This window comes from Salminus brasiliensis, chromosome 8, assembly GCF_030463535.1.
Source record: "Salminus brasiliensis chromosome 8, fSalBra1.hap2, whole genome shotgun sequence".
Lineage (NCBI taxonomy): Eukaryota > Metazoa > Chordata > Actinopteri > Characiformes > Bryconidae > Salminus > Salminus brasiliensis.
Window position 1 is genome coordinate 6,359,167 of NC_132885.1, and position 21,228 is coordinate 6,380,394.

The 21,228-nt window shown below is 40.0% G+C and overlaps 1 protein-coding gene across 3 annotated transcripts in view; it reads right to left on the bottom strand.

Moving 5' to 3' along the window:
* ikzf2 (IKAROS family zinc finger 2) overlaps positions 1–21,228 on the bottom strand; it is a 60,481-nt gene that overhangs the window by 15,307 nt on the left and 23,946 nt on the right. For all 3 annotated transcript variants that reach the window (XM_072685448.1, XM_072685447.1, XM_072685449.1), the window contains exons 4-5: positions 15,460–15,651; positions 9,905–10,072 (exon numbers count right to left, since the gene is read on the bottom strand). In XM_072685448.1, the coding sequence (XP_072541549.1) occupies positions 9,905–10,072; positions 15,460–15,651 (360 nt within the window). The remainder of the gene's footprint in view (positions 1–9,904; positions 10,073–15,459; positions 15,652–21,228) is intronic.

The window sequence follows — 21,228 nt, forward strand, 5'->3', positions numbered from 1 at the left end:
AGGAACAGGCTTGTGTTCATACCATGTCATCTCCCTCTATCTATCTATCTATCTATCTATCTATCTATCTATCTATATATCTGTCTGTCTATCTATCTGTCTGATCATCTATCTATCTATCTATCTATCTATCTATCTATCTATCTATCTATCTATCTATCTATCTATCTGTCTGATCATCTATCTATCTATCTATCTATCTATCTAGCTATCTATCTATCTATCTATCTATCTATCTATCTATCTATCTATCAGCATACATATCCTATATGGACAAAAGTATTGGGACACCAGATCATTCACTGTTTCTTCCGGGTATTAAAAAGAGTTTTTCCTGCTTTTGTTGGAATAACTGTCTCTGCTGTTCAGGAAGGTTGGTTTTCTATTGCTCATCCTCAATCCCTAACCCATCTCGAAAGTTGTATGGAGCAGCAAACATCATCCATCATTCCAGAGAACACAGTTCTTCCACTGCTCCACAGCTCAATGCTGGGGGGCTTTATACCCCGCTAGCACACGCCTGGCATTAGGCAGCATGGTGCCAGTTGGTTGATGTTAATCTGCTCTAGAGAGTCCTATTCTATTGACAGTACTTCTTTAAAAGGACTAGACACATCACACTCAGGCCAACTGCGAAAAGCTTAAAAGCACCCAGCATACACAGAGCAAGCACAGACACAGACCACAGTGATGTGGAATCTGCATACACACATACTGAAACACACACATACACACACATACATCACAGACATGATCGCCCACCATACACACAAATACTCATTCTCTGACCCATAGCGATACAGTATGTAGTCCACACATACAGTACACACACACACACACACACACACACACACAAATACACATGGGGGGTGTGTAGTAGCTGGAAAGTGTGTGTTTAGATCAGAAAGGAAGAGAGGGAGTTTTTTCTGTTCACCCAGAGCAGGTGTGAGGTGTGAGGTGAATCATTGTCTCAGTTCCACTGACTCTGGGCGCTGGTGTGTGTGTGTGTGTATGTGTGTGTGTGTAGGGCGGGAGCAAAAAAGCCTCCATACACACAAACTCTGCAGCGAGTGACAAACAGCAGCCCAAACACGGCTGGCCCTTCCAGTGTGGGCTACCAGTGGCGCAGCAGGACGAGGAGGTGGACCCGGGGGATCCAGGAACACGCGTCATTAACAGCCATGTTCCAGTAACCCAGAGGAACAAGTTGATGTAGCGATTCAGTCCTGGCTTCATTCACTGATTGGTTTAGTCATTCATCAACACACACACATATGGGCCTTTCATTCATTCACGTAGTACACTGAGAGCCTCGTCCACCAGCAGGGCCTGCACTGCTAATCAGTTGAGTCAGCCCGAAAAGTCTTTCCAATTTGAGGGAAACCTGCTCGAGGCTCTGTGGTCAACTCTCTGGTGTGAGGCACTTTCAGTATTATTCATGAAAAGAGTGCAGAGAGACTTGACTCACACAAATATGCGTCTAGCGAATGCCGACCCAACGGCACGTGAGAACCAGCGGTGAAAACACACACCTGTTACAAGCAGAGCCCGAGCCGTTACCTGTAAAGGGTGCTGATTATAAAAAAACACCCTTGGCGCATTTCAGAAAGGCCGTGGAAGACAGCGAAAGTGAGACATCTCAGGCGGGATCAGACGTGGCCATGGCGACCTTTCGCAGTTTCACAGTTTTGCCCAAACTGCACTGACTCGTCATCCTAACGGCGTGAGAAAGAGTGGATTACGGCATAAGAGCCTGTACTACGACTTGTGGGTAGACCTGACAGAAAGAAATAGAAACCGTCTGGGAAAATGTCAAGACAAAAAGAGAAAAAGAAAGCACAGCGGTGTGTACATACTCCTGTACAGCTGCCATGATGGAGATGCGAGGTTCCTGCGTGCCAGCAAGGACTAGCGCTGTGAACCTTAGCACGTTAATGCACACGATTAATCTGCAAACTTTAACCCGTTAAGCTTTTCTCTCAGTGCAAATGAATGATCGTACCAAGTTTGGCCCCATGTTGGCCCTCCTGTAGGTCACTCTCTTTACAGAGCCTAGAGACGTGAACCCAGTGTCGCTACTGTTGAGCTCACTTTATTAATGCTGAAATGTTTCAATGATTTAAAATTATTCAATGATTTAATCTCATACTTAATAACCCCTCCCTCATCTCTCACTCTTACACATACACAGCTGCTCCTTGCTTAGCTCTTAGCTCTTAATCCAGTCCAATGACTGATCATTCATTTATCTCTTAAAAAGTTGGTAACGCATTTTCTCCATCAAAGCTTCTATGTTCGAGCTTCGTCGTGTTTGAGACTACAGTTCTCAAAACCACACATTTTCCTGATATTATCAGAAAAAAAAATCCCTTGAGGCAGTTTATTCGGCCCACCACACATTTATGGATGTGTTAGCTAGCTATTTTTTTTTAAAGAATATTGTTGTGATTAATGCCATATATTTTTAATCGATTGACATAATTAACATACTTACATGGTGATATATTTTAAAAAATATAAATAAAAAAATACAAAAAATGTTATAAACAGCACATACATATAGCACTTTTCAAAAACAGAGATCTGAGTCTGAGCCTCTTCTGAGCAAGCCAGTGGCGACAAAAGGAACCAAGACTCAAGACCCATCCTCTTCTGGTTGGTACTGGACAGCCTAATATATTTGCTCAATGGGAGATATATATATATATATATATTTTTATATAAGTATGCTCTTAAAAGTAAGATGCCAAAATGTTTTTTTTTGTTGTTGTTGTTTTATATATATATATATATATATATATATATATATATATATATATTTTTTTTTTTTAGAGTGCAGATAACAGCGTTATAGTTTTAAAAACCTGCACAGAATACATAGATCTTGGTAAGCGCTTAAATGTAGGATTTTACATTACTTTATACCAGATTATACCTGAATGTAGTCCTACACTTTATTACACTGCATTAATAACAGGGTTATAGACTGAATATTATACAATACTAAACATGGTTTATTAGGGAACCGGAGGTGTTTCTTCTATGGCAGAGGGGCCATTAAACATTTATAAAGCTAGTTTTATTAGCTGAATTATTTTTCAGCATGGTGAGGTTCATTAGCACAGCATCTCATGAAAGGTCCAATGTTCATTCCATATTCAACTGATGACAGAAAAAGAAGAAAGCATTTCAAACAAAATCAAATAGGGCAGAGCCTCTGACTGACTCATAGCATTTGTCTCATAAATGTCTGTAAAATTAGTCAATCTGGGGCAGACCATTCAGTCACTAGCTTCAGGGTACTTATATGTCATTGGGTCAATGTATTGGAAACTGAGTTGTATGAGTAAGAGATAATGATGATAGTGGTGTCTGGTTTTGTCACGCTTTCAATATTTCTAGAGAGGAGACTTTTCTTTTTTTATGCTTGCTTGCTTTTGCTCAATTTGATCCTTACAGTAAGTGGAACGTGGCTGAACGTCGACACCTCAGAGGAGATTCCGTCTCCGCAGCTAGAAGTGAGCTTCACCGCAGAATGGAAATAAAAAGAAACCCAGCGGTTTGGTCCAGTGAACTGGGACAGCACCTGCAGGCTGAACGTTAGGCAGTGGACAGATAAAAAGGCTCTCTCTTTTACACACATGAGCGTCTATGGCATGAACACAGTGCTAGATGTGCTTAAGAGACAAAGAGGCCTGAAAAAAGGCCTGAGGCTTGCTGTCTTCATACCTGACATCCAAGAAAAACCTTCAGAGCAGATAATGGATGATTGTGAAAAATCCCTGTCTCAGCATCTATTCTTGACATGCAAATACCTCAAGTGTTGCATTAAAGCCCACTTAACCGCATCCATTCGGGTTGAAAACAGGAAATCGTGAGATGGAGATGACATTTAGTTTCATGTAAATGCCTATCAATTGTAGGCTGTCAGCAGAAGTGCCCAGCTTTGTGAATGTGTCCATCAAACCATCCATTTCAAAAATAAAATACTTGCCTCTCAGCTCATCTCACTGTGAAAAATAAAATAATAATAATAAAGCCAGGCCAAATTAATCATATACAGCAACTGATTGCAGAGCATTTTTGGGGTTAACTCATCTTACTCACACATCTTAACTCAGATTTTTTTGTCTCTGAATCTCAGTTTGATCAACAATCCATCCTGAGTTGAGCCTTAAAACTATTAGTAAATAAGCTGCAATTGAAACTGATTGAATACTGTGTAAAATGTTTAGTCTGTGGCTCCGCCCCCTCAGACAGTTTACTGTTTATTCCCATCTGCAGGTCAGAACCCCACCTATGACATGGACGTAGGCCTTCCTATTCTCAGATACTTGGCCATTGAGGGCTGTGGTGTTGATAACAGGATTTAAACGTATGGTCTCCTGATTCTCTTGAAAAGCAGGCAGTTGGACAGTCACTCCACTCCAGAGCAGTGAAGCCATGGACTTTTCTGTCTCTAAGAAAGAAGGGAAGTTGAATTTACTCAGAACTGTGTTTTTATGCAGTGTAGTTTCACAGCTCTAGGCCGGCCCTACAGTCTAACTGCTTGCTTATTTAGTGTGGGGAGATCATAAGTTCGAAACCCAGTAAGGACTCAGTGTCCCACTGATAAAAGCCTAGTCTGGGGACATAACGTAATAGGGGGAGCTCTAACCTGCAGAAGGGAAAAAACAGTAAAGGGACCAAGGGGGTGGAGCCACAGACCAAATATCGTATATAGTATGTAATCAGCAGTTTCAGCTGCAGCTCATTTACTGATGTTTTTGAGGATCAACTTGGATATGGATTGTTGACCAAACTGAGATGGTGAAGTAAAAAGTGTGAGTTAGGAGAACATTTAACTAAACAAAGTTGAGTTACACAATAAAAGCTCAGTAACCAGGTACTGTCACAGTTTACGTTGGTCTGAATTATCTGTTGCATCAGAAACTGCATTAAAAACAGACCAAAATGACTAAATGGTCTAAAATGACGAGAAAAAAAACTCATAGCTTGTTTTTCTTCATCACAGAGATACAAGGTCTTGGTTATGACAGCGCCGATATTCATACTTCACACATTTAACAAAAATGAAACTAATGACCTTTAAAATTACTAGTCACACCACTACACATACACTCAACAGCACATGCAGTTTTTCTAACCACGGTTTCCAGCCACACCTGAACCCAGTCAGCAGTCTCTGTGCATGTGAACTTAAGAGCAATTCAAGCATTTCATCGCAGATTTTGATATCTCTCATGCACTGCCCTGTTCCTGGGCTGCCTGCCACTTTTCTCCCTGCTGCCAAACATACTCGCAGGTGGAAGAGGCCTTTCATGTAGTGCCGTATTGCGCAAGACACGGTCGGACCTGCCCAAGTTCCTTGCATACCGATCCGGCGTAGGAGGGACGTCCAGGAGCCGGCAGGACAAAAGCGTCCAGCAGCAAGGGTGCTATTCCCGCCCTGCCCGACATGCTGATGTTAATCAGAAAAGAGTGTAGCTCAACCCACTACTCAGGGTCCACCAGATCGTCCACATTTTTGCTCCATCCCAGCTCCTCACGCAACTGAACCCTGCCATTACGGAAATACTCCAGCCTATCTAGCTGGTGTAATCTCGCTGTACGTGGAAAAGGAACAGAAGAGCTGCCTGAAAGCCGCTAAGAATAGAAGCTAATAAACAGAAAGAATGAAAGATTGAACGATGTTGGAGAATTGATTTAAAGACAGCAAATATCCGGTGCAGGCAGGGGTCACATTAAGTAGGAATGGTCTAGAACAGTGTTCCAGCTTCCTGTAGTTATTGGGAGAGGGTGAAAAAGTTCCTAATATGGCTAATCCATCATTTAAATGAAATATGAATTATATGTATCATTCATCATGGACAGAAAAAAAAAGACCAGGCATATTAAACAGGACAAACCAAGGGCCAATCCATTGCCTATAGTGTAGAGTTTAGTGTCATGGAGAAAGGTTTGCTGAAGTCCAAATCCAAATGATTGTCATTGATGAGCTGAGTTCATTTACGTATATGGAGTCACTGTAACTGATTCACCAAACCAACAGGCCAACAGGAAGGAGAACTCTAAAGTTCTAAAGCTAAGCTCCCATGAGGAAAGTTTTGGAGATTTTAATAAAGATCTGAAGAGCTTTGGAGATTTGGAGACGAATGGAATGGAATTTGTATTTAATGTAATATTATGTTTATTAGCTGTTATTAGCTATTAGCTAATAGTAACTTTTCATTTTCACAGGGGACTAAACTCCATTGTGAATGGGCAGGGTTAAACTGTTGTAGGCTGAATAGACAAAGGTATGTAAATGTATAAATCATAATATAACATGATTTCCTATCATTTGGGCCCTTTAAGGTTAAAACAGAATAATAAATAAGAATTTAAGCAATTAAGTGCAATTCTGTAATTATACATAATATCACACACTATATGAAAAATAATGAAGTTAAACTGAACATAGTCATATATAAATACAAACATTTCTATCATAAACAATAATATTTATAGAAAATACTGAGACTTTTAAGATGCAATATGTGGGTTAAGGGGTTAAGACCCCGTAGCCCACAATTCTCTACTTTCATAACTACATTTCTGTCATAATTAACATCACTTTCACAGGCCCTAAAATGATATATAGTAATCACTGAATAATAAGATTAATACAATTATTTCATTACAGATAATAAAGATCAATGATGAATAAATTAGCAATAAGTCTTGCGTTAAATCATGAAGGCCTTTATGTGAGTCCACATAAACAGTACAATTAGAATAAGACTATAAACTGACTAATAAAGCTGATGAATTAGGGGTTAATATATAATGCTCCTGTAGTGAAAGAGGGAGTGGGCTTTAACCACTTCAGCCCACGTACTGTGGCTCCCCAAAGGAACTTGCGACTCTTACGATGTGCATCTTTGTGGCCAATGGCAGCAGACAAGTAGCTGGCCGTCTACTTTCATAAGCGTGCACAGATCCTGTGAAGTTGCAGTACTTCATGGTGTTACAGCCCACGGCAATTTCTAGCTCAGTGTTCCTCAACCATCACTGTTCTGCATTTTTACTCTAACGCCAACTGCCCTCAAACCTGCCGTCAAACTGGACTGATGGATAATCGGTAGGTTAGCCTGTGCCATGTACATAGCAAGACAAGCGAGATAACTGTGATATACAGCTGGTCGGCTTCTTAGATCCTGAGGTAGTACTGAATGTGGGGAGCTACTCATAGCTGGAACCAGCTCCCAAAAGACAGATACAACAACCAAAACACATATATATATATATATATATATATATATATATATATATATAGCCTATATATATATAGGTTTCAGGCTAATCGTTCAGTAACTACTGGGAACCAATACAGCTGTAGTTAAACTACCATGTCAGCAATGGATGTCTGGACCTGCCAACACTTCCCTGCAGTTGACAGGGTTCCCTTGTTTGGTAAAGTTGAGCGTATGAACAGGTTGTGTGCACAGAAACGTGACGAAGCCCTGACAAATGAACTGCCTGCCCTAGAAAACTGTACTATCCCAGGTGCTGACAGCGATTAGCTCTGAAAAACAGGAAATGAGAAAAGATGAAGAAAGGCAGCAAAACATGATTAGAGAGAGATAGACCTGCTCCCTCTCTCCCTGCGCATTTCAATGAGCCTGTCCCGGGGTGACAGCTCACTCAGGCCTGGCCCGGGTCACTGCTGATGGTATCGAATGACCCGGATCTACAGCACACGAGCCACGATGGAGTGATAATATGAAAGTGGGTTAGAGAGAGCGACGCTTCACTGAAGTGACACTTCCCTGTGGTTGAGAGAGGGAGAGATAGTGTTGAAGGCAGGGCCAGACAGAAGAAGAGAAGGAAGAAAGAAAGAAGGAAAGAAAAGGGGCATTAGGGAGAGAGAAAGAAAAGAGAGAGTGAGTCAGAAGAAAAGACAAAAAAGAGAAAGAGAGAGAGAGAGAGAGAGAGAGAGAGAGAGAGAGAGAGAGAGAGAGAGAGAGGGCTCAAGTGAGAAAGGGTGAAAAAGGAAAGAGAGAGAGAAATAAGGAGAGAAATAAAGAAATAAAGAAAGAGAGATAAAGAGAGAGAGAATAAAAACAAAGGATAAAAAGAGGAAATGAGAGAGGAAGAGAGAGCGAGAAAGACTGAGTGAGAGAGAGAGAGAGAGAGAGAGAGAGGAAGAGAGAAAGAGAGCAAGAGAGAGAGAGAGAGAGAGAGAGAGAGAGAGAGAGAGAGAGAGAGAGAGAGAGAGAGAGACCGTGAGGAAGAGACAACAGAAAAAGAGGAAATGAGAAGGAGAGAGAGAGAGAGAGAGAGAGAGAGAGGAGAGGAGAGAGAGAGGAGAGAGAGAGAGAGGGGAGAGAGAGAGAGGAGAGGAGGGCGAGAAGCAACAAGTGGGAGAAAAAAAAAGAAAGTGAGGAAGAATTACGATGAGTGATGGGGGAGCGAGAGAGAAAGAGTGCGCGAGAGAGCATGAGCGAGAGAGAGAGAGAGAGAGAGAGAGAGAGAGAGAGAGAGAGCGACAGAACATTTCCTTTAGTGGTTCGCGGGCCCTGCAGGCAACAGGAACAGTATGTCCTAAGTGGCTTAACCACAGCGTTCGCTACCGCGTCTGTAAAAGTCCCTCCGAGCCCTCCAGAGTGGACTCAAGAGTTCAGCAGAAAGGAAGTAGCTTGGTGAAGGTAGGCTCAGTCAGGCTAAGCTGATGAGGACCATGTCACTCTCATTGAAATACTTCACTCTTTAGCTGACACACACTCTCTCACTCACACACACAAACAACATTGACACTCCATCACTGCTTTCATACTTGTCATGAGCCACAAGCACTCACATGACACACTGCCCAGCCCTTCCTCTGAAGATCATCTACTGCAGCTTCTTCTACTGCTAGTCTTACTATTCAGGTATGGCTCCTGAGACTGCAGTGTGTATACATATATATACACCTTATACTCCAGGCTCCAGAACTGTGCTCTAGAAAGGATCACTGGGAGTTCTAGCATGGACGCTCTGCAGTAATGAGAGTGAGGAACTCAAGTATGGAACAACATCTAGATTCTTAAGGTCAGTTTCTCAGTAAAAGATTAAAGCTTTAGTCCTGGACCATTCTGAATCCACGTGTGCATTTGGCACCTATGAGAGAAATCTTCAGCTGGATTCCAGAAAGTAGACAAAAATCAACCGGGCCAAAGATCAGTTTTGCAGATGTTCTGCAGATGGTCAAACTGGTATTAGTTCTCCAACAGATGTTCAGTTGTATGGAGGTTATGTATGTAATGTAACGTAATCATCTTCTAGGCATCTGCAGCGGGCTGTCCAGATAAAGTTACCATGCTGCATCTTCAGCTGGATTCCAGAAAGTAAAGTAAGACAAATTGGGTCAAAAATCTGTGGATGAACTCACTCACTAGCTCCCTCACTATTCTTCACTGTAAATATTAGGCAAGCACCTGCTAAGCAGCTCACTGTTAAAAGTATATGTTCCTAGAAGAACCTTTAGGGGTTCTTCAACTCTATTTAGAGGTAGCCCACTGCAAACTTTCAAAACTATCGGCTCCTTGGGGAACTTTTGGATGTTCTATCTATCTATCTATCTATCTATCTATCTAACTGTCTGTCTGTCTGTCTGTCTATCTATCTATCTATCTATCTATCATAGCTGTCAATAAAAAAAGACTGTATTCCAAGTCATTCTGGAGATTTTCTATTGGTCCATTCATTTGGACACAATATCAACACACAACGGCAGGGAACTCCACATAACAGCTACACCACCTCATATAAACGTCATAACTATTATATTTACAGCATCTGTGAGGAGAACCAGAAGGTAGATGATCTGTAAGCTGTAGAGAGGAAGCATTTAGTGGAAGTGGAAGGTGAGCAGACTGACCGGAGTGAGTTCGAAGGTGTCCGGTCAGTGCGTCGCGGCGGCGGCAGGCGTAGCTGCAGAAGGGGCATTTAAAGGGCTTCTCGCCCGTGTGCAGCTTGATGTGTCTGAGCAGGTTTCCCTTCTGGGTAAAGGACACTCCGCACTGGTTGCACTGGAAGGGCCGGTCACCTGCAGGACACCAGAGCAGTGGACAAATGTGAGGAAGCGGAGTCTACGTAGACTTTCTCTGGGGCTGCTAAAGTGAGCTGCTAAGACTAGTTTACTTATGATGCCAAAAATGACCAACAACAAAGCTTTGCAGCAACCAAGCTCTCCGTCTTAGTGCATTCATTCATTCATACATACATTTATTTATTAATTAGTCAAGTCAAGTCAAGTCAGATTTCTTTGTATAGCTTTTTACAACTGTTGTCATCACAAAGCAGCTTTACATAAATAGTGATTAATAAAAGACAGAGACAAAGACAAAAATTAATGTATTTATTTATGTATTATACCTATTTATTTTTAATGATTTATAGTTCATAGTTTTATATATATTTGTATAAAATGTGTAAGCTACTGGTGATGCCGTGTTACAGATCCATTACAGTAGTACAGATCCATACTGTATCTCTCAACATCAGTGTATCTCAACAGTTGTCATATAAAAGGCAGCAGTTCATATAAATACAGTTACCCTCATCTTATTACACATTTATTACAAATGTATAACCATTTAAGAGAATTTGCTGTTGCAGTTATTGAGATACACTTGTGTTATTACAAAAGATATAAAAATAAATATACATACATTGTACCACTGTTATTTATCTGCGAATAACAGTAAATACATTACCAGTATTTGCACTGTTGTTGCCTGAATTATTAATGTGTAATATAAATTTAAAATAAAGTGGGACCCAATTTGCTCTGTGTAATGGATTGGGGGAAAAAATATACAAAAATAAATAAAAATGAAACATAAATGATATATTCCATGCATTCTGCATATTTCATGTTTTATATCTTACGGATATCAAATAGACAATTATTTTGTATTAACATGTACAGACGTTTTCTGTGGACGATTTGTACATGTATACACTTAGAAAATCAACATGTCATTTTGCCAGGCGTGTCCACATGTTTAGTTCTGGACACGTCATTTTTGTATGACTGTATAAACAACTGGAACTCTCTGAAATAGTTTGCTATATTCTTTTTTAGTTCTTTTGATTTTTTATGTGAAAATCAGGGTCCAGATTCACAGCAGATTAAGCATAAGAAACAATGTGCAAAGAATCTTAAATAATAAATTAATAATATTTTTTTATTTATAATAAACAAGGACGTTTCTCAAATTCTATTTTTTCATTTTTACAGCTTATCATAAACAGTGCGCCACATTTTGAATTTTCCATTATTCAATTGAATCCATGAAAAATTCACAGAAAAACACATACAAACTAAGAGAAAAAGATTTCAGTAAATAAGAAATAAAAAAAACAGGAAACGGGAGACAGGAAAACCTCTTTGGAAAATATGGGAACTACAGCGTGAAGCTGGAATCCCACCATTTTGCTCATGTAGAAACTAACAGTAGTTTAAGAACGGCACTTTTAATCCTGTTAAATTAGATATCAACTTCTTAAACGGATCATTTTAGAGGCTGATCTTCTGACAGTCTAAGACCAGTGTGAGACCGTCATAAGGTTAAGACAATGTTTAAGAACCTTTAAGAATATTAATTATGAGAAATGCTATGAAAAAAATAGAACATTTAAAACTTTTTTTATATTTTACATTTATAGAAGGTTTTATAGAAGAATTTATATTTATCTACACCTTTGACCTTATAATAAAGTTAAAAAGTTATACAAATATAATACATATATAATCTAAATATATAGAAAGTTAACAAAAAAAAGCACACTTCTGTAAATCCAGCTCCAGCCCATTCAAGCCTAACCTTCCCTGTACTTTAAGCAGGTTTAGTTAAAAGCATCTGCTAAATAAAATAAATTAATAAATAAACATAACAAGTTGCCCAGTAACCCCAGATTACTGGAGCTTCAGGCCTAGTTTGTTCACAGATAATGGAGGCACTGGGCGCAGTTTCAGTATTGACCCAGAGTGCTAACAGTATTTAACCACCATCAAAGGCGACTCCTAAAATGCATTGTTCATCTTTTTATATATAGAGTGGTGTGATGAGAAGGTGTTAGATCTCAATAGCTCGGCCCTTTCTCAGCCAGCCTGGCTTACCACACAGGCTCGCTACAGCACAGTCTCATGAAACTAAAGGTCATTCGCTGCTTAACATAGCCACAGGCAGTGTTTCGAACCAACCCCGAAGTTCCATCGAGTTCTTTCACGACCGAATGAAAACTCTGAGCTTTCAAAAGCCAGGCTAGGGCTTTTCATCTCAGCCCATGCATTTTTCCCATACCACACGAGACGTCCGGCCAAGCCTTTTCCCTTTTTCTCATAGATTTGCCAAGTTGGATTAAAACATATTGCATTAAATTTGACATAGGCTGCCTGGCAAAAGTTTGGGGACACCTAGCTTTTCAAAATGATCTCATCACATGACAATGAATGTTTTTGCTTCAAATTGAACAAATTTCAATAGGAATTTTATTTCAGTAGTTTATTTTTTTGAAAGACCTCATTAAAATTGCAACTTGCAATACTCAACAATAAATACTGATACATGATTTTTTTTTCAATGTGATCGATTAGTCATAGTCTAAGTAGTTCGGTCTCAATACCTTAATTTTTGGTCATTTGCTGACCACAGAAACACTGTCAGCGGTTTGGCAAACTATTTTTGAACATAAGTAGAACTAACCTTTTGTGACCCCATAGACACTGTAGCTCATATATCTCCACTTTAATGACAACACTACTGTCACAATTCACACAGTTTTTTAGGCCCTAAAATAGAACCCAGTGGGACTCCACGAGATCAAAAACATTTAACTCTCATTAAATCCAAATTCACAATTGCTTCTGCATGAGGATTATTAACTCAATAATAGACCTAGGGTTGGAGAGTGCTACAAAAGGTCGTGTTAGTGATGCCACAGAAGAACTATCTTTGTAAGATGTGTGACTGTAAAGAATCTATTAAAGGCTTTCATGTAAAAATTGATGTAAAGGTTTCTTACAAATTAAGTTTTTTTTTTTACACATTTTCATTACAGACACAGCTTCTTAAAAAACAAACCAAAACCTTAAAAAACAAAGTGATTTTTCGATGGCATCGCTCAAAGAACCATTTGTGGAGCCTTTATTCTTAAGGGTGTAGTTTAATATTTACTCAAAGTTTGCATCTTTTTAACCTAAACTTCAAGGCATCGTCTTAAAATGTAGAAATGGAAAAACATAAATGTTACAAAAGTAATAACCAGACCTTTAATGACTTCTAAGGATATGTTAGAACCCTTCCAAAGCCTTTGCTGGAATCATACTTTAAGATTTTAAACTTCTGACGGGAAGTGTAGGTCTCTGGTTTGCTGACACCCACAACACCCACACCCCCAGACATCCGAAGTCTCTGGCCGATACAAACAGGCCCAACAAGTGCGACATCTAGACGCAGGTGGAGTAGTTCATCCGCAGTGTGTAGAGATGCTACCGTAGGCGGCAGATGTGTCAGTAGCTGTGAGAAAACAGCTCAGGAAAGCTGAAATCTGAGCCTGGAGTTTCTGACGAACGCACGGCAGCACCAGCATGAGCCAAGGCCTCCAGAACAGGTTGTGGAAGATTCCTGGGATACTCTCCCTGAGAAAGCTTTCCAAACCCAAGCTATTGTTTTTCGCCGTGCTCCCCACACCCTCTTACACACACTTTAAAGGAGGAAGAGTGCCAACGGCACTGAACTAGAACCAGGTTTCGTAGGCTATGCACTACGAAAGACCATATTTATTTAGTAGGCATGCTCACAGCACGTAACACTCTACTGAGTGGTTTGCATTGATTTCTGTGTTTTTTTCAAGAGGAGTCAAGATGAGAGCATAGGGAGCTTTCCTCATTAGAAATTTCCCAGTAAATCAAATTCCTAACACACGGATTTCCAAGAGCTGCAGTAGCAAAGCAGATTTCAGAAAAACCTTGGTGATTTTCAATAATGGAAAACTATATATTGATATATGGACAAAAGTATTGGGACATCTGCTCATGTATTGTTTCTTTTGAAATCAAGGATATAAAAAAGAGTTCATCCCATTTTTGTTGGAGTAATTGTCTCTACTGTCCAGGAAAGAAGACTTTCTACTATTCCTTGTCAACAATCAGCGACAAGAGGTGTTAGTGAGGTCGGGATGTTGGATGACCATCACATCACAACATTCTCAACTCCACAGCTCAAGGCTGGGGTCTTTACACCCCTCTAGCCCATGCCTGGCATTAGGCAGCATAGTGCCAATAGGTTCATGATGTTTATCTGCTCCAGAGAGTCCTATTCTATTGGCAGTACTTCTCTACAGAGACTGAACAAGCTGGGTGTGTGCATTTGCACATCTGTGTCAGCAATAGTTGCAACATAAAAAGTAGCTGAATGTATTTACTGGAAGTCCACAAACATTTGGAAATATAGTGTATGTGGTACTTGGAAGAAACGTTGTTTTTAGACCAAAGTACAGGAGAAGGAAAAAGCCTTCCGAAATTTTAACGGAAGATTTTATTCCAAGTCAATTTTGAGCATTTCTATTGGTCCATTCATCATACAATTTGGACTAAATGTTAAGAACAACAGCCAGATTCACATTATGCCAAAAAGTGGAAAACTGCAAAAACAAGATACTATTTTTTTGCAGTACAGTGACAATATGCATTACAACTGGTGATGCTGGTTCATCATTGCCCTTCCAACCTTCTGCTCATCTAAACTGTATAAACACGAGGTCTTCCATGTTGCATTCTTTCATTAAAACTCTTATTTTTTTACACCTATTCACAATAATGCCTAATCCTGTCGCGTTACATAATTAATTACACAGCTATCCCTGCATACATAGTTAATTAGATTGTTATTAGTTAAAAGATGGATCAATAAGAATTATTTTTAGTTAGAAATAAGAGTTTTTCCTTCTTCAGTAAAGTTGCCATTTTGAAGGCACAAGCTTTTCTGTGACAGTGACAATTATTTTATGAATTGCATTACGTCCAATTTCTACTTTGTACCAATTTGAGACTTTTTTTTGTTATTTTAATGTCAGAAAGTTCATAAATCATTTAATCAATGTTTCTATTAATTTCTATTAACTTTCCATTTCCTAGTCTACTAAATATCTATTATTGGGACCCTAACCCTAAACCCAATGCTGTTAAGATCCAATAGACTCACCAGTTCATTAGCAGAACCTATAGGTAACCTTTATGGTGCTATAGTGCACTATCCGCAATCTATCTCCTATTAACCATAAATGTTCATTCAAGGTTTAAAATCGACAGAATTTCTCCACCAGTCTCAAATAAGATAAAATGATTGTAACTAAGAAGAGGGCTTCAGAGTAAGCTTAACCCTCTAAAGGCATCCAGACATCTGAAGTAACGTAATGGATATTTACCAGAGGGTAATCGTACTCCTGTGTCAGCTGGCCCCTCTGAGCCTGGTCCAACGTCCTGCAGATTGTTGGGACTGTCAATCATTGGCTCTTCCAGTACTGACCCCTCTTCACCGCTGTGGCCCGTCTCATCTGGGCCCGTGGCTCTCTTCTCGGCTTCCTCCTCAATGCCCTCCTCCTGTTTGATTGTATGAGCTGGAAGAAGAACACCACAGGAAAGGAAACAATTGGTCAACATCTCTTACTCATTTTCTATAGAGCAGTGATGGCGCTACAAATAGAAGGAGGCATGGGAAATTCAGATAGGCTTTAAGTGGCCATATATACTAATATACTAATAAACTGAGATACTAGTCAGTGTGGCTTTCTCACTAAACAGTCCTAAAGCATTCTTTGGGCTTATACATGTCATACACTGACGTTTTAGAACCTGGTTGGACGTATTTCATAAGAAGAACCACAAAAGAACATAGCATGATGAAACCAAACCATCCTACATAATCACTAATTAACAATAACAATAATAGTCTTTTTCCCGTCTGCTGTATTGTAGCTGAAGAACATAGCAGATCTACAGCTGCTAGTACAAGTTAGCATTCACGGTTGCTCAGTAAACCAACCCCACACACACACACACACACACACACACACACACACACACACACACACACACACACACACTCACACATATATATATCAGCAGTAGACTGAATATTATAAACATGGTAACACTTTATTTGGGTGGCGCACTATACATGCTATTAAGGGGAATTCCACCCAAAATTCGAGATTTGGGTGTCATTTAGTTGTTCTAAGCAATAGGTTTGCAGTGGTTTGGTGCAAAGTGCAATGTCCTTGAGAAAGTTATTAAGGCAGAATTGTTCACAGTGGTGGTGAATGGGGCCAGACGTCTAGTAAGTGAGTAGACTAAAGCCTCTCAAAGCGGTTCCATAAAGGACCAGTTGTGTAAAGGAGCTGTGAGTGTGAGGAGCCTTTAAATGGGAAAAGAACCTTTAAATCACATTTAATTACAAAATAAACTACTATATTTAATAAAATAAAGTACACTTATACCTCTTTTACAAAAATGGGTCTTCATGAAGCCAAAATAAATTCTCCTAAGGCATCGCTCAAACAACCCTTTGTAGGACCTTTCTTTTAAATGTAGAGCTGATAAGATGGAAAATGAGCACCTGTATTTTTTTAAGAACGTAGGAGCACTGTAAATATATATATATATATATATATATATATATATATATATATATATATATATATACACACAAACCATAACATTAACACTATCTCCTTGTTCCAAATAATACCTATATCTATATATACATATTTATACCTACATAGGTTCCTATTTTTTATTGGTGGAATTCCCCTTTAACATCATCTTGTCCCTAATTCAGAAAGTAACAGTTACTCTAAACCTCAACCACAGTCCAAAATCTAACTTCAGACCCTTAAACGCTACTGCAGTTGAGAATGAGATGAGTTTCACCAGATAGGTGGTTAGTATGTCGGATAAAGCGAGACCAGACACTCGGTCACAACCCAGCAAGACCACCCAGTTTTGTTAGCTTGTTTTATATCCTCGTATCTCCAGTGCAAAACTATAGAGCCAGACAGACGGGAGGGAACCTTTACAGCATTATTCTGTACTTTAAGCAGAAAAACACGGTTTAACTGCAAACAATGTTGCAAATCAGATGAGTTTCACCAAATAGCAGGTTAGTATATCAGATAAAATGAGACCAAACCCTGTAGTTACTTTGACAGCCAAGCAACCAAGAAAGCTTTCCTTTCCAGCAATATGAGCTCAATGGTCTCCTTAACCTACAGGCTTGCTGAGCTTACTGTTCAGTAACTAATTAAAAAACTACTATGAAACTACTACATACACTCTGTAGTTCTGAGAGTGAAGAAGGGAAGTCTGGCCAGGTCCTCAGAGTTGAAAGGCCTAAAGAGGAACGAGGAACGAGCCGGCTGCAGGCGGGGTCCCCAGGGGCCGGAGGCAGGTGGGTTTCTACTTGACTGGCAGTGGGAGACAGAGATCTGTGCGCAGCGCCGCCCTAGAGTCTGGTCAGGGCCTATGCAGTGCTACTCCAGGGAGGTCATCGCCCACCCCCACAGCCACTGATACTCACACAGCGCGGCCAAAAATAGACACGCTAACAGACAAAGGCAACACAAAAGTGACACGCAAATGCTCAAGCGCCCAGCCCGCGACTTTTCCGTCTCGACCGCACACACAAGAACAGAAAAAAAAACACCTCTCCACGTTCCTCCACCATGCATCAGGCGGAAAAACGCTCAGGCTACTCACTTCACCATCCAGCCCAGCCTGTTCTGTAATAATACAGCGGCTTTAATCTCCAGGACTAAGCTTTGAGTCACCTGCTGCTGCTCTCTCGCAGCTCTTACGTCCCATAGGAGGGAAAGCCCCGTCCCAGCGAGCTGCTGGCTAGCAGTGAAACATGCCTTCTTTAGCATTAAACGAAAAGCTTGGCCAAAGACCAACAACATTTTCCTACCTTACCTTAAAAGTGGCTTTGAGTGGTAGATCAACCAGGACATGTTTGGCATCCAAAAAAAGGTCTCTGCTTCCTTTTCTTTTGCACTGGAGCTACAATGCTAAGGTCCCTAATGAGTAATTGAAAAGCCAGACAGTTAGCATTGCACGAAACTGCATGTCTATCTCATCATCACCCGCCTTATGTGGTTTCTGACACTGTATGACACTCTTATCTACAAAAATGGACACAAGTAGAGACAAAGTTCAGTCTTCAGTCCAACCTAGAGTTCAGTTGCATTTAAGAGACGTGTAGTTGAATGTTAGTTGAGCATCTACGAGGCATCTTCAACATACTGGTGTTAGGCAAAGGTAAAGGTGCGCATATCTGTCAGTGTACTATGTACAGAAAAATGTGTCCTCCACATTTTACCCATCTATGCTAGTGAACAAGGGGCAGTGAGCACACACACACACAGTGGTGGATCAGAGAGGGTGAAGGGCTTTGCTCAAGGGCCCAACAGTGGCAGCTTGCCAAGCCCAGGTATCGAACCCACAACTCTTTGCTCAAGGTTCCAACAGTGGCAGCTTGCCAAGCCCGGGTATCAAACCCACAACTCTTTGCTCAACAGTGGCAGCTTGCCAAGCCTGGGTATCGAACCTACAACTCTTTGCTCAACAGTGGAAACTTGCCAAGCCCGGGTATCGAACCCACAACTCTTTGCTCAAGGGCCCAACAGTGGCAGCTTGCCAAGCCCAGGTATCGAACCCACAACTCTTTGCTCAACAGTGGCAGCTTGCCAAGCCCAGGTATCGAACCTACAACCCTGTCACCAATAGCCCGGAGCACTAACCGCTGAGCCACCACTGCCTCATTAGAAAGGGCTGCAGGTCCCACCGAGAAATGAACTCGGACCACTGGATTCAGAGTCCAGAGTGCTGACCATTCCACTATGGAACCATGGAAATAATAAATCATATTATTTCAGATCTACATTTTTACCACTAAAACTGCATATTAAACTAATATGTAGGTTCTCTGGTCATTATTTCAGATAGCAAATTAAATGGATACGGTTGTAAATCCATGTTTGCAGATTTCAGTTTTTAAGATTATGTGAATCTGGACACAAGCAAAAATGGCCCCAAGTAGAGACAACGTTCAGTCCTCAAGGCAGCTGTGGGTACTAGCTGCAAGACATCCTTGTTTCATCAGGTTTCACTGTTTTTATATCCTCGTATCACCACCAGGCATCAAACGTGTCTTGGCTGGCTGACTGACTGACTGGGGGGAGCTTTTCCAAACTAGTTCAGGATAAGATCAGGATTCAGGATCAGTTTCTCATCGTCTTAATCTTCAGAAACTGATTCCAGAGCTGTACTCTCGCTTGTTCTTTGTACCAAGTATATGAATCTGATTACGTCGGCACTGGGTATACATGCAGGATAGGAATGTGTACTCCCAGTCATTATGTAATTTTGATTGTATATTCGAAATATTGCATCTATCAAAGGGAACGTCCATCCAATTTCCAAAAATCCTGCCTGATTAAGTTGTTCAGATGGTAAACAGAGTTATCTAGAGTGGTTTGGTGGGAAACCTCTGTCCTACAGAAGCGTAAGTCAGAATTGTTCACGGTGGCATTAAATAGAACCAGATCCCTAATAAAGCAGATTAATGCTTCTAAAAGCTGTATCTGTAACATGGCCTAAAATTAGAGGTTGGCAATATGATAGTATGTTATTGTATTATGATCCACATTAAACTTTTCTGCACATATCAACTATTTTTTTTTACATAATTAGTAAAGTGTAATTAGTCCAGTTTAGCCCCTTAATGTAGAAAGGCTTATTACACACTAAGGTGTATTACTCAGTAACTACAGCAACTTCTGTATAAACTGGTGCGGCTATTCTTCAGTAAAAGTTTGTAATAACACTTTCGGCCCAGTGTTTTAGAAAATTTTACTGTATTAGGTGTGTATTAATATTTAGATTACAGAACATTAATATCTATATGCTACTACTGGGGAATTCTGTCTGCATGTAAAATATTGCAACAAATATTGTGTATCGTAAAAATGTCTTTAAATATCATAATATGATATTTTTATAATTTTCCTAAATAATTAAATCAATCTGCTATACTTTATTTGGATGGTTCATTCTATATGTCTTGTAGATGCTCACCAAATATTCAAATAACTTCCAACTGAATATCTATCAAATGCAACTGAACTCTAAGCTTAATGTAACCCGACGCCTAACCCTAACCCTAACCATGACCTTAACCTTTGATCAACCCTAAAACCTAACCTTAACCTAAACCTTAAATCTAACCCTAAACCTGACCTAAACCTACAAGTGTGTGATTAAGGTTAGGGTTAGGGTTAGGTGTATTTTTACATCAAATAGACAGTCAACTACATTCAGCCTAGAGTTCAGTTTCATTTAAGAGACGTTTAGCATCTTACATTTTTGTTATTATTTCAGATCTACATTTTTACCACTAACACTGGAAGTTAAAATGATAAGACATGTAGGTTCACTGGTCATTATTTTGGATAGCAAATAAAATGAATATTGTCACTGTCACAATGAATCTGGCAGTTGTTCTTAATTTTTTTCAATTTTTATGATGAATAGACCAATAAAAATGCTCCAAAATGAGTTGGAATTAAATTCTTTTTACATTGACTTCCATTGAAAGATGTTTTCAAGCTGCCTTTTGGAAACCTTTTGGATGTTTTTTTGATCTTTTGGCACTGGTCAGACATGCCAGAGAGGGAGTTATCCCCAGTCTGTCTGGCTCTTTTTTGAAATCCCTGCAGCCATGTGACATTACACCAGTGCTACAGCCGAGCTTTTAGAAAAAATAAAATACTGAAAATTCCCCAGAGGCCCATCTCATGAACTTTTAATGGAATGTACTGTAACATTTGGCACACTATTAAACACGACTTCCCCAAGGCCAGCACGGATCTCAGACACACAAATTCAGTGACTATTGGTGATAACAGTATTCAACAGCTCTAAATATTTCAGAGGTGAGTGCTGCTTCCTTCAGCATGATACGCAATTGAGTGCAGAGAGTCCAAACGTTACATGGCCTTTAGCTGGGAACTGCCCACATGAAATATTAAATTTTTACTCTGAGCTCTGCCAGAGCACTGCTAGAAGGTGGCTGTGTGGTTTTAACAACATCGGTTGTGGTATTTGTTCCAAAGAAATAATGACAATCGAATGAAATCATT